Here is a 14,012-nt window from a genome sequence, read left to right on the forward strand (position 1 = left end):
AATTCATGTATTTATATATTTGAATAATTCAATAACTCAAATAATAGCAAGTATTCCTGTTAATAATTTAACAAGAATACTAATTCTTTTGGAAAATGCATTCTAACAGGTGCATTTAAGAAAAAAATTTTGCTTATTGCAAGGCAGAGGTATCGTACTGTCTGCATCATGCTGGACTTGACTTAACGTGTTAGAACTTCATTTGATGATGAACATCTCCAAATAGCTCCATGCATTTGAGCAGTTAGAAGTGTGTGCTTATCTTTAAATAATGCGTGGTCACAATATATATACAACATGTGCTGAAGTTTTTTTTTAGATTGTGTGATTTAAATGAACCACCTCTCCTATTTGTTCTTGTGTGTTCACTCGGCTTAGCTGATGTTCCGTAAAATGCGAGGCTTAAGTGAATTTCCAGAAAACGTCTCAGCCGTTGGCGATGTCCTGTCTCACCTAACATCCTCGGTTGACCTGGACTTCGGTGCGCACCATCCCCTCCATGTGACTATGCTGCCCAACCCCTCGCACCTGGAAGCCGTGAACCCTGTGGCAGTCGGGAAGACTCGGGGGAGGCAGCAGTCCAGGCGGGATGGGGACTACTCCCTGGATGGTTCAGCTCAGCCTGGGGACAAAGTCATCTGCTTACAGGTACTGGGAGCTTCAGGAAGTAAGACCAGAGGTTGGGAATACTGGGAAGAAAGAATGTCCAGTTTGGTAGTTGTCATGGCAGTCCGAATGGGGGTTGGAAAAGAATTTCCAGAGTACTGCAGAAAGGAGTGAGTTTATTAAGAACAAAGAGCAGAGACAATGTGGGCACTGGGAGCAGGGCTGGCCGACACCTCCTGGCAGACCAGGGAGAGCCAGTAGGACGCTAGAATAGCCGGCTGGCTCAAGGGAGAGCCAACACTTTTGTGGGTTAGTAGTCAATTTTTATAGCCTCAAGACAAATAAAATTCCTGCTGGAAGGGTGGTATTAGGTGATCGTTTAGGGCGTTTGGTTAGGGTGAGCATGGGGTGGGCATTTTGACCTAATTTGGGGTCAGGAAGCTTGTTGGTGATGATCACAGGGGCTTTTGGCAATGGTTACAAAGGGGCTCAGTCAGCTTCGGAGGTGACCTTGGCTCTCGGTTCAGTGTCTGTGGCCTTGGGATAGGATTCCACAGTCATCATGATAGGAGATAGCACATGTTCTATCTTCCCAAAAGATGAACTTTTGGGAAAAGATTAGGGGGTGGTTTTATAAATTCATAGCAGATGTGAATATCTGCTCACCAGTAGTCTCAAGGCAACTGACTTTTATTTTTTGACTGATATTTAAAAAAATTTTTTTAGCTAATTAAAAATATATTTATTTCTATTTATTTATTTGGCTGTGCTGGGTTTTATTACAGCATGTGGGATCCAGTTCCCTGACCAGGGATTGAACCCGGGCCCCCCAGCTTTGGGAGCAGAGTCTTAGCCACTGGACCACTAGGGAAGTCCCTAGTTAATTTTTTTTATTGGAGTATAGTTGATTTACAATGTTGTGTTAGTTTCTGCTGTTCAGCAAAGTGAGTCAGTTACAGAGGTACATATATTTACTTTTTTAAAAGATTCTATTCTCATATAGATCACTGCAAAGTACTGAATAGTTTCCTGTGCTATACAGTAGGTTCTTATTAGTTACCTACTTTATATATAGTGGCGTGTATATGTCAATCCTGATCTCCCAATTTATCCCCCCTTCCCCATCAAGGCAACTGACTTTAGACGAAGGTCTTCACTGTATTTTTCCTTTCTTGAGTTATGAATTAATTAAGGGAGTATGGACTGACATAGCTGCTACTACTAAGAGGACAAATGTCATTACTTCCATGAAACTGTGACCCTCATGGAAACCACACACAGTATCTGTCTCTCTAACAAGGCTGCAAGATTCTGGATGTATTTTGCTTGCTTGTTTGTTTGCTTTAAAATGAAAGTCTTTGGCATTAAGGCAAACAAGACAATTGATTAGTGTATTAATTCCTCTGCCCCCCACCTTTGGTAACTCAACAGGTATATTTTAGAGGTGTAGATTGTGGATCACGTTTTTCTTCTACAAGCATTCATTTAATATGAAACCTTTAATGCCTAGAGGATAATTAATCCTGGATATCAGTAACTGGGTTTTTACACCCAGTGGAAACAGTTAAATCTACAAGGCAGTAGAATATTTGTCTACATATACAATTAACGGGGGGCTTCCCAGATGGCACTAGTGGTAAAGAATCTGACTATCGATGCAGGAGACATGACAGATGCAGGTTTGACCTCTGATTCAGGAAGATGCCCTAGGGGAGGGCATGGCAGCCCACTCCAGTGTTCATGCCTGCAGAATCCCATGGACAGAGGAGCCTGGCCGGCTATGGGCCATAAGGTTGCAAAGAGTCAGACACAGCTGAATCCATTAAGCATGCACAGATAACTACATTATCTTATTGTTAATTTTCCATGGGCCAGAAACTTGTAGTAAATAAATTGTCAGGTAAGCACATTTGAATTTGATTATGATATAGTATTTCTAAATAGAAATCTTCACATTGTTAGCCATATATTCTCTTCACCTTTCACTTGAATTCATGAGACTCTAAAATAGTTCAGTTATTCACATTTTCCCAGTACATTAAGCTGATGTTAAGACTGATTTCTGAAGAGGTGAAAGTGGCATGTTCTTTAAACTGATGAGAAACTGCCCTCTTCTCTCTACTTTGTGTTCCCCAAACATTTTACCCTGCTGTGTCTGCCTGTGTCTTGCCTCATTCAAGTTCACCATTCTAATTTATTGTGGAAACCTGAAATCTGGAGTCTGTAAAATCATTCTGGGTGAGACTGTAGATGCTATTTTTGCTGTCTGTCATTCATCTTAGTCCTGGACCTGGTGGGACTGTGTTGTCATTTGTTACCGGCTGTGTATTTGATTGAGTGGTTTCTGCTGCCTCCAGAATTCCTTGGGGCTTATGGACCTGACTCCTCAAAGCTTTATGAGTAACAGTGGAGTTTTGGGAGCTTCCCTTGTAGCTCAGTTGGTAAAGAATCTGCTTGCAATGCAGGAGACCTGGGTTCAATTCCTGGGTTGGGTAGATCCCCTGGAGAAGGAAATGGCAACCCACTCCAGTATTCTTGCCTGGAGAATCCCATGGACAGAGGAGCCTGGCAGGCTACAGTCCATGGGGTCACAAGAGTCAGACACGACTTAGTGACTAAACCACCACCACCATGGAGTCTTTTCTCTTTTGATTTAAGAAAGGAAATAAAATTAGCAGATGACACATGGCTTTAGCACCAAGAACCCTAAGACCGTGATAAAACGATGCAAGTTATGAACAGACGTTATGTTCGTAGCAGTGCCTCTTCTGTGAGTCACCCATCTCTCTTCCTTGCTTTATGGGTCTCCTTTTACATCATTCACATCATTACCACACAGAAGTCCCATCAGCCAGGAGGCCAAAGAGAGGAGTTTTCAGATGCCTGGAACCCCGTGACCCTGTGTGGGCCAGCGTGTGGCTGAGGGCTGGACCTGACAGTGTAGTCCAGTGAGAAATGGCAAGGGTTCTGGAACCATGGAAAGCTGAGTTCAGATCCTGGCTTTTCAGCCTTCCAGCTTGCCCTTCAGGCTTCCCAGTTGGCTCTAGTGGTAAAGAACCCGCCTGCCAATGCAGGAGACGTAAGAGACTTGGGTTGGGAAGATCCCTTGGAGGAGGGCTTGGCAATCCACTTTAGGATTCTTGCCTGGAGAATCCCATGGACAGCAGAGCCTGGTGGGCAAGGCCCATAGTGTCACAAAGAGTTGGACACGACTGAAGTGATTTAGACTTCCCTGGTGGCTCAGACGGTTAAGCGTATACAGCTTGGCCTTCTTGCTTGATTCTGTCCCATCGGTTCCCTGGATCTCAGAGGTCAATGGAAGTGTGTTACATTTCCAGAGTGTTCTGAGGGTTAAACGAGAACTCAGTAAGTTCCTTAACCCAGGGGAGGGGTTTGGCAAGGTGAGGAAATTAGTAGAAAAAATGGAGCCATCACAGAAGGTCTAGTCCTAGCCTTGTGAAATGCATACTCTTTCTGAACCTTAATTTTCTCACCTGTAAAAGGAACAGTAGAAATTCCTTTCCCTGGCCCCCATACATGGTAGATGAATGGGTTAATAGAGATAATGTTTATAGTGTTGAGGAGGTAATGTAAGGGTGTTATTGCTGTTCTTGGATACTCCAAAATGTCATTCATCTCTGTAGACCCCTATCTACAGGAAGGTGTGGGCTGGAGAGCTCACCAAGGAAAGCATTTTCTTAACCAAAATGTTCTACTTGTATATACAAATTACTCTTCTAAGGATATTTTCACTGTCATTAAAAAAATTACCTTCCAAGGATTCTTTCTTCATTCATATTTAAGTCTTTTATTTCTGCTAATTAATTAGGGCCACAGTGGTTACCATATCAGATTAATTACAATGGACTGGTTCAAAATTGGGAAAGGAGTATGTCAAGGTTGTATATTGCCACCCTGCATATTTAACTTATATGCAGAGTACATCTTGTGAAATGCCAGGCTGGATAACTTACAAGCTGGAATCAAGATTGCTGGGAGAAATATCAACAACCTCAGGTATGCAGATGATAACCACTTTAATGGCAGAAAGTGAAGAGGATCTAAAATGCCTCTTGATGAAGATGAAAGAGGAGAGAGAAAAATCTGGCTTAAAACTCAACATTAAAAAAACAAAGATCATGGCATCTGGTCCTATCACTTCATGGCAAATATTTGGGAGAAAAAGTGGAAACAGTGTCATATTTCATATTCTTGGGCTCCAGAATTAATGTGGAGAGTGACTACAGTCACAAAATTAAAAGACTTTTGCCCCTTGGAAGAAAAACTACAACAAACCTAGACAGCATATTAAAAAGCAGAGACATCACTTTGCTGACAAAGTTCTGTATAGTCAAAGCTATGGTTTTTCCAGTAGTCATGTATGGATGTCAGAGTTGGACCATAAAGAAGGCTGAACACGGAAGAATTGATATTTTTGAGCTGTGGTGCTGAAGAAGACTCTTGAGAGTCCCTTGGACTGCAAGGAGATCAAACCAGTCATTTCTAAAGGAAATCAACCCTGAATATTCTTTGGAAGGACTGGTGCTGAAGCTGAAACTCCAATACTTCAGCCACGTGATGCGAGGAGCTGACTCATTGGAAAAGACCCTGATGCTGGGAAAGATTGAGGGCAAGAGGAGAAGGGGATGACAGAGAATGAGACAGTTGGATGGCATCACCAACTCAATGGGCATGAGTTTGAGCAAACTCAGGGAGATAGTGAAGGACAGGGGGTCCTTTGCAGTCCATGGGGTTGCAAAGAGTTAGACACGACTTAGCGACTGAACAAATTAATTTATTAACTTTTTTTTCCACACCAAGAGGCTTTTAGGATCTTAGCTTCTCCATCAAAGGGATTGAACCCAGGCCTTGGTAATGAAAGTGCTGAGTCCTAACCACTGGACTGCAGGTAATTCCCTGTATCAGGTCATTTTACCCTTTTTTTTCAGATCATGTTATTCTTTAATTGAGCATTTTGGCTGTTTATTTTTTAAAAATCAAAACTCCCTTTATTTTTTTTTAATTATAAAAGATTATAATTTTACAGTATTGAGAAATATAGAACAAAATATAATTATTGGAAGATAATTGCTCTACAATGTTGTATTGGCCTCTGCCACTCATCAACATAAATCAGCAACAGGTATACATACATACGTTCCCTCCCTCCTGAACCCCCCCGCCCCATCTCCCACACCTCTAGGTTGTCAGAGAACACTGTGTTGAGCTCCCTTTTTTATACAGTAAATTCTCACTTGCTATCTATTTTACATATGGTAATGTATATGTTTCCATGCTATTCTCTCCAATTATCCCTTTTTTTACTTAATAAATTTTTAATTAAAATACATTTATTATATAACATCACATAAGATTTATGTGTACAACATACACCTTGTTGATATAATAGCCTTCTATATAGCATGAAGTCAGTGGCACTCATACTTTCCCCTAAGATCTCCAATTCCCCACTATTTGCTTTCAATTTTTCAAAAAAAATTGACTCCCCTTTCTATCACCTTCCACTTCCCAGTTTTTTAAAATTTATTTATTGAAGTGTAATTGACTTACAGTATTGTGTTAATTTCTACCATGTAGCAAAGAGAGTTATTTATACACATATATATACATTCTTTTAAAAATTCTTTCCATTCTGGTTTATTACAGGATGTTGGATATAGTTCCCTGTGCTCTGCAGTAGGACCTTGTCAGGTCTTGTGCTATCATGATCTAGTAGATTTCGAAAGTTCTGGAAGAAGAGCACATTTCAGAGATTCTCTTGTGATAGTATTTTGCCCTTTCCTCAAAGCCTCCTTTCATATGCTCCTCACCGCCCCCCCCCCCCCGGCCATGTTTGCTGTCAGTCATTCTCTTTTATGTTCACAGTGGTGGCCAACACACCCAGAGGGGAGGAGGTGATGTGAGCGACACCCTCTCATTTGGGGGGAAATCTGACTGGGGAAGAGTGAGGGTTCGAAGTTATTTTGTTCCTTGCGTCTTGCAGGCCGCTTTCATGATGGCTTTCCTAAGCTGATTCTCCTGCATCTCCCATCACCCTACCTTCCCTGGTGCTGCTGTGCACACTATCATGTTGGTGGGGATGCTACAGGCCGTGGGTACAGTTGATGATGGAAGATGGAAGGAATAGGTCAGCTGGTCGTAGCTGCAGGAGGAAAAGGGCTGATTTAGCTTCATTGAGAGCTGCTTTGGGAAGTTCTATGATGAGCAGATTTTTAGGAGGGGAGGGAGCGCTTTTTATACACAAAGATACAGGGAAGGGCTTCCCTGGTGGCTCAGTGGTAAAGGATCTGCCTGCCAATGCAGGAGACATAGCAGACTCAGGTTCAATGCCTGGGTCGGGAAGATCCCCTGGAGGAGGAAATGGCAACTTACTCCAGTATTCTTGCCTGGGAAATCCCATGGACAGAGGAGCCTGGTGGGCTACAGTCCACGGGGTTGCAAAGAGTTGGTCACAACTGAGCGTGCATGTGGCATGTGGCAACCAGGGAGTGCTGAGAGCATGGTTGTTTTTTGTTGCTGTTACTATTAGTTTACTAAACCTAAATGTCTCCACCCCTTGACGTTCATTTTCTTCTCTCTCCCCCATGATCTAGGTTCATGGTGATGCTTCTTTCTGTGGTCAAGGGATTGTTCCTGAAACATTTACGCTCTCTAATCTCCCGCATTTCAGAATTGGTGGGAGTGTCCATTTGATTGTCAATAACCAGCTGGGTTACACCACTCCTGCAGAAAGAGGAAGGTCTTCCTTATACTGTAGTGACATCGGTATGTAACCCAGGGAAGAGCTGATGTTGTTGAGTCAAATAAGGAACTCCTAGAGAAACTTATATTATAGTTCAGTCAGAACAGGGAACCTCACTGCTGGTCCCATTTTAATTTTTGGATCAGATATGATCAGCAGTCTCCAACAGTGTTGTTAATACTCCTTTCAAAGTCCGAGTGTGATCTTTCAATCCCAGGAAATAAGAGTAGAACTTAGAGGGTCCCATCTCAGATTGCTGATGTATCCAGTTGAATGATCTGGTATAATCCAGAGATCAACACAGTTAGTACAACTGGAGTAATTGTCTTTAGATATTCAGAGTACCCAAGACCATAGTCAAAAAGGATGTGTTCAACCAGTAAATCTGGCCAAAGGGTCTGGTTGGAAATCAGATGTGAAGAAGCAAAGGCATCCTATTTTAACCTGTAGAAACTGACAATATTAAAAGAAACACAGGGCTTCTTATTATTCATTCCCTATTTCATAGAATTGAGAGAACTGTCAGATGGTGAAAACTACTGTTTTTACATCCAGACCCTGGCCTGGTTGCCATTTGGGACTATCTATGTGAATTTTTTGTGATTAGTTAGAGATTTTGAAAATTCAATCTCAACCAACTCTTTGAAGAAATCCTTTTTTTTCCCCTTAGGCTACATCTTTTAAAGACCTTTTTATCTCAGGAGGAAAGATAATAGTCATAATGATAATAACACACACACACATCTGTTATTAGGTACCAAGCTGTTAAGCACTTTATATGAATTAACTCACTGATGCTTTAGGACATCACTGGGAGATGGGAGCATTATTCCAGTGTCCCAGATTAGGAAACTGGAATTCATGACTTCACCAGAATCACACAGACACAAATACTGGGTCTGAAACTCTCTCTTGTCAGCTGGCCTCCAAAGTGCCGGTTCTTTTTTTTTTTTTTGGTGGTGGGTGGGGAGGTGTTGCACTGTTTGACTTGCAGGATCTCAGTTCCCTGACCAGGTTGAAACCTGGCCTTGGCAGTGAAAGCCCGGAATCCTAACCATTAGGCTTCCAAGGAATTCCCAAAGTGCGGGTTCTTAACACCCAAGCCAAACTACCCCTACAATGTGGGCTGTCTCCCCAGGCGGGCAACAGGATTTGGGGGTAGGTACTTGGGGTGACTGGCGGGCTTCATTTCTGTCTTCTCTGCCTCAGGGAAGCTGGTGGGCTGCGCCATCATCCACGTCAATGGAGACAGCCCAGAGGAGGTGGTGCGGGCCGCGCAACTGGCGTTCGAATACCAGCGCCAGTTCCGGAAAGATGTGATTGTTGACTTGTTGTGCTACAGGCAGTGGGGCCACAATGAGCTGGACGAGCCCTTCTTCACCAACCCGGGCATGTACCAGATCATCAGGTACGAGGCTGAACCATCATGTGCCCTCTCCCCTACAGTGCTCACATTAGTATTTGTATTAGATTCACTTCAGGAAGGTGACCAGCTTTCCCAGTGTGCCTGGGACATGACAGTCTCAGTGCTCAAACTGGGACAGCCCTGGGCACACTGGGATGATTACCCTGCGGTCACAGGAAAGCTACCCATGTTTTTCTAACTCTACATGTCTCCTCAGTGAAGAGACAAAGGGAATCTTAACAGCCTCACTTAGCAGGTGGGAGGACTGAACAGCCAGCTCTTGAGATTTCCTTTTTAGATGCTAGAAAGTAAAATAGATCCCTCTTTCCTGCTTAATTTCCTCATAGATATAAAGCAGAGCCTTTCTGGTCATAGGTAGCAGATTGCTCTTGGAGGAACAAATCTGGGTTCTCCATTGAGCTTTTTTTTTTTTTTAAGCCACCCAGTTTTCTTTTTTCCTTTTTTCTTTTCTTTTGGCTGCACTGGTCTTTCTTGCAACCCACAGGCTTTTGTTGCAGCACAAGGGCTCTCTAGTTTCCCCGTGGCATGTTGAATCTTAGTTCCTAGACCAGGGATCGAACCCATGTCCCCTGCATTGGAAGGCGGATTCTCAACTGCTGAACCACTGAGGAAGTCCCTCCATTTAGCGTTGAACTTAGCACCCGAATGATATGACTTAAGACCCCATTTTTAAGAATATGTCCTATGTACCTTTCACTTTTTTTAAGGATTATGGTGGTCAATGTGACCAGACTGTCATGTGAAATATTATGGGAATGCAGAGCAGTAGCATGGTTATTTCTATTTTTGTAAAATCCAGATGCAGAATAGTTACAGGCTTCTTCAAGCAACCTGAAACAGGTGTTGGCAAATTTGGTTCAAACTTTTTAAAGTAAAAGAATGCAGAATAAGCAGATAATGTAGGTCAGCCTCATAAATAACTGTCCAGAATTAACAATTGGTAAAAAACAAACAAACAAAAAAAACTCCTCTACTCATTATTTCTGCCTGACTGTAGACAGAAGCTTATAAAGATAAACTTGTTTTCTCTAGATTGCCTGGAACAGGTGGTTACACACCATTACCTTTAAAAAACAAAGTTATTGGTGTGAAAGTCACATGACATAAAATAGACCTTTTTTTTTTGGCTGCTTGGCATGGCATATGGGATCTTAGTTCCCTTACACCCCCTGCAGTCGAAGTGTGGAGTCTTGGTCACTGGACTGACACGGAATTCCTTAAATGGACCATTTTTTTTTTAACCTTTTTATTTTATATAGGCATATAGCCAATTAACAATGTTAGTTTCATGTGCACAGCAAAAGGACTCAGCCGTATATATATATGTATCCATTCTTCCCCAAACTCCTGTCCCATCCAGGCTGCCACATGACATTGAGCAGAATTCCATGCGCTATACAGTAGGTTAAAATGGACCATTTTAAAGTGAACGATTCAGTGTGAATTGTATTAATATAAGCACCTCCTCTGTTTAGTCCCAAAACATTTCCTGCATATGTTTTTATAGCAATGACACTTCAGAATACCTTTGATAATAACTGTGTCTGTCTCTTTTTGATTTTTACGAACATAATTGATTTTTGTTTCCCTCCTCCTTGGACAGAGCGAGGAAGAGCATCCCTGATACGTATGCAGAGTACCTTATTGCCAACGGACTCACAACCCAGGAGGAGGTGTCGGAAATCAAAGCCTCCTACTATGTGAAGTTAAATGGCCATTTGACTAATGTGGCCCACTACAGGCCCCCTGCCACGAGCCTGCAGGCCCACTGGCAAGGCTTGGTTCAGCCGGAAGCTTGTATTACCTCCTGGAACACAGGTGTGCCCCTTGACCTCCTGCGGTTTATTGGCAAGAAGTCTGTGGAGGTGCCTGAGGAGCTCCAGATGCACAGTCACCTTCTGAAGATGCATGTGCAGGTAGGGAGCCCAGACACCCCCAGGCATTGTTTGTCCATCTCTCACAGTCGAGGAATTGCCATTGGTCTGGTCTTGTTGGTTGGCTGATGCTCTTGGCAGATATTTAATGTGAGTCATTAGTTTCTACAAACTGAGCCTAGCTGAGTTTTGGTACAGACTGTCAATTAACTCAGATTTTGTCTACCTCTAACTTCTATTTTTCCTCCACTTATTTGTTCATTCATTCATAATGTCTAGGGACTTCCCTGGTGGTCCAATGTGCCAAAGTCTAATTTGCCTTCCAATGCAGGGGGGTAGGGGTTCCCTCTTTGGTCAGAGAGCTAAGGTCCCACAAATCTCACTGCCAAAAAACCAGAATATAAACAACAGAAGCAATATTATAACAAATTCAATAAAGACTTAAAAAATTGTCCACATAAAAAAAATTTAAAAAACCCAAACATGTCTTATACATCATATGTACAGTTACTGCATACCCATTATTAAAAACACAGCCACACAGGAATGCCCATTTTGGTTTTTCTGAGCAGAAGACACTTTCATCTTGGGTAGGCAGGGGGATGGCTTAAATAAAATGAATAAAAATCAATACACATAGTCCCCAAAAGCAACATTTGGATCTTTAAACATATTGAGGTTTTACCTATTGTCTTGTGTTAAGCATAAATTGACATACACTGCTCTGGTTTGCCTGCAACTTAGTGGTTTCCTGGAACATGGAACTTCCAGCTCTAAAATTGGGAAAGCAAGGAAATATAGGCCTTCATCTTTCTTGAACTTGGATGAAGGCATGATGAACTCTGGATTATTTTTAAAACACTAGCTTGGTTTGTAAGTTTCTATTATAGGTATGCTGCTGCTGCTGCTAAGTCATTTCAGTCATGTCCGACTCTGTGTGACTCCATAGACGGCAGCCCACCAGGCTCCCTGTCCCTGGGATTCTCCAGGCAAGAACACTGGAGTGGGTACAGAGACCATGAAAACAATCTGTGTACTCGCCATCCGACTGAAAGAGTAGAATATTGCTTATACCATACACCCTACTCTCCCCACTCTGCCAACTCCCTGCTACCTCCTCTCATCCATCCGCCAGGTTAACCACTCACCTGAGTGCCTGTTTGTTTTGCCTGCTTTCAAACATCATATACTTGCTGTCATTAACCTTCTGTGCTTCCTGTTGTATTTAATACTACATTTTGGAGACTTAGCCATTGTTGCATTACATTTTTTGAACTCAATGTGAAAAAGGATGTGAGCTCTTAAAAGTTTCTTTTCCCCTCCCCTTCAATTTTAGTCTCGAGTGGAGAAAGTGATGGATGGAACAAAGTTAGACTGGGCTACAGCAGAAGCTCTTGCGTTAGGCTCATTGCTTGCTGAAGGTACGACTTTTCTGTATAGCTGCACAACGGATAGGGGATGCATTATATGACATCTCTTATTCGTGATGCCTGCAGTTTTGAGTTACAGCGACCTTGTCTCGTTTTTATTGACTAGAGAGGTTCTCGGACGTGGTGACTCTTCTTACCTGAATACACTGTTTAATCTTAGTATCTAAGTCACGTTGATAACCTTCATCAGCAAATAGACTATGGAAACACAGGATTCAGGGCTGACTGTATTGGAAAGATATTTTCCCTAGTAATTGTAGGCCAAATGATGACTCTTCATTCTTAAACAATTCACTTTGACTACAGAGGTTTTTCTCTTTTTTTGACTACAGAGTTTTGAATATAGGACAGGTACATTTTAAGAAGGATAATCTATTAACCTAAGGGTGATTCTCAGGATGAGCTGGTGTATAAGAATTCAGGGTCATCAGGCCTTATTATCACTTAGGTTATTCATGGGAATCTGGATTTTTCTTTTCCCCTTCTCGCTTGCTTAAGGTTTTAATGTCCGTCTGAGTGGTCAAGATGTGGGCCGTGGAACTTTTAGCCAGAGGCACGCAATGGTTGTTTGCCAGAAGACAGATGACACTTATATCCCCCTGAACCATATGGACCCTAATCAAAAGGGGTTTCTAGAGGTAGGACATTTCGTTATCTAGTGTAACACCCAGGTGGCAATGATTGTAGCTACAGGCTTCTTAGCGACAGATGTCGGTAACATCTGGACTTTGGGTTCAGTGCTTTTTGAAATAAGGGGGTGCTGAATGGATAGACAGTGCAGGCTGATCCACTTGGAATGGAAGTAACAGACTAGCAAGTAGGCTAGAGCTGTTTCACTCAGGCTACTTATCTGTATTCAGGTGAATGCCGAATGGATGCTCATTTTGTCAATCCAAAATTGACAGTATAACCTACTTGTTGCTGAATTCATCAAAATAAAGCAAAGATGTGGATAACAGGCCAACGTTTCTTGACAACTTAAAAAAAAAAACCAACCACTTCCATAAGCTTATTTTATTCCCTAGGACTTAGCAGGCTTGATGAATTTATCTATTACCATGTATTTCCAGTCATTGAGTTAGATTCATTAGAGTCAAGAGCAGAGCCTGGGTCTTTTCATTTTTGTTTCTCTAACAACTAGTGTTGGTACCTGGCACATGAAGTTTATTGAATTATCCTTTAAGGTACAATTAGTGGCATATCATCTTTTTTCCCTACTCTAGCAATTTGTCTGAGAGCATGGGGTTTACTGATATTCAATATTTTTTAAAAATACACTTGTCGAAAGCAAGATACCAGGAAATTACTTAAAGGACATGTAACTCATATTTTCTTTAAATTAGTCTAAAGTCCCCACCTTGATCAGTTATCTAGATTGGTGATCTAGATGCTGAAACGTCTAGTATTTCCCCCACCCAATCAATATCTTTTATTGATTTGTGATTTGATATATGATATCAGTTAACTTTGAATATTGCGCTAGGTCAGCAACAGCCCCCTGTCGGAAGAGGCCGTCCTGGGATTCGAGTATGGGATGAGCATTGAAAGCCCTAACCTGCTGCCCCTCTGGGAGGCTCAGTTTGGCGATTTCTTCAATGGCGCCCAGATCATCTTTGACACGTTCATCTCTGGAGGTTGGTGTCTGGTGGACGAATCACACCAGTTGCATGGGGACAAGCATACGGAAGGGGGCCATAGCTATGGCCGCAGCATCCCTTGTCCCACTAGCTGAGGGCCCGTCCTGTCATCCCCTGGGGCAGAGCAGCTGTCAGACAGCTCAACATGACATTGGGAAGAGCACGTAAGCCTCTGCGAGCAGAAAGGCTGTGTCTCCTGGAGAGCACGCTTGGCTCTAGGGAGTGGTGCCCATGCTTGCCTATACTCCTAAGAGGTCTGATTTTCGGGTCTGCTTT

The 14,012-nt window shown here is 42.4% G+C and overlaps 1 protein-coding gene across 6 annotated transcripts in view; it reads left to right on the top strand.

Annotated features, from left to right (window-relative positions):
* The window catches only part of DHTKD1 (dehydrogenase E1 and transketolase domain containing 1), a 37,398-nt gene that overhangs the window by 10,409 nt on the left and 12,977 nt on the right, over positions 1-14,012 (top strand). For all 6 annotated transcript variants that reach the window (XR_001044334.5, XR_006055767.2, XM_004014186.5 and 3 more), the window contains 7 exons: positions 379-648; positions 7,221-7,392; positions 8,579-8,777; positions 10,399-10,711; positions 12,006-12,090; positions 12,598-12,737; positions 13,583-13,733. Coding sequence is in view for 4 of the 6 variants with exons in the window: in XM_004014186.5 (XP_004014235.2) it covers positions 379-648; positions 7,221-7,392; positions 8,579-8,777; positions 10,399-10,711; positions 12,006-12,090; positions 12,598-12,737; positions 13,583-13,733 (1,330 nt within the window). In the remaining 2 variants the exon portion in view is untranslated. The remainder of the gene's footprint in view (positions 1-378; positions 649-7,220; positions 7,393-8,578; positions 8,778-10,398; positions 10,712-12,005; positions 12,091-12,597; positions 12,738-13,582; positions 13,734-14,012) is intronic.

This window comes from Ovis aries, chromosome 13, assembly GCF_016772045.2.
Source record: "Ovis aries strain OAR_USU_Benz2616 breed Rambouillet chromosome 13, ARS-UI_Ramb_v3.0, whole genome shotgun sequence".
Lineage (NCBI taxonomy): Eukaryota > Metazoa > Chordata > Mammalia > Artiodactyla > Bovidae > Ovis > Ovis aries.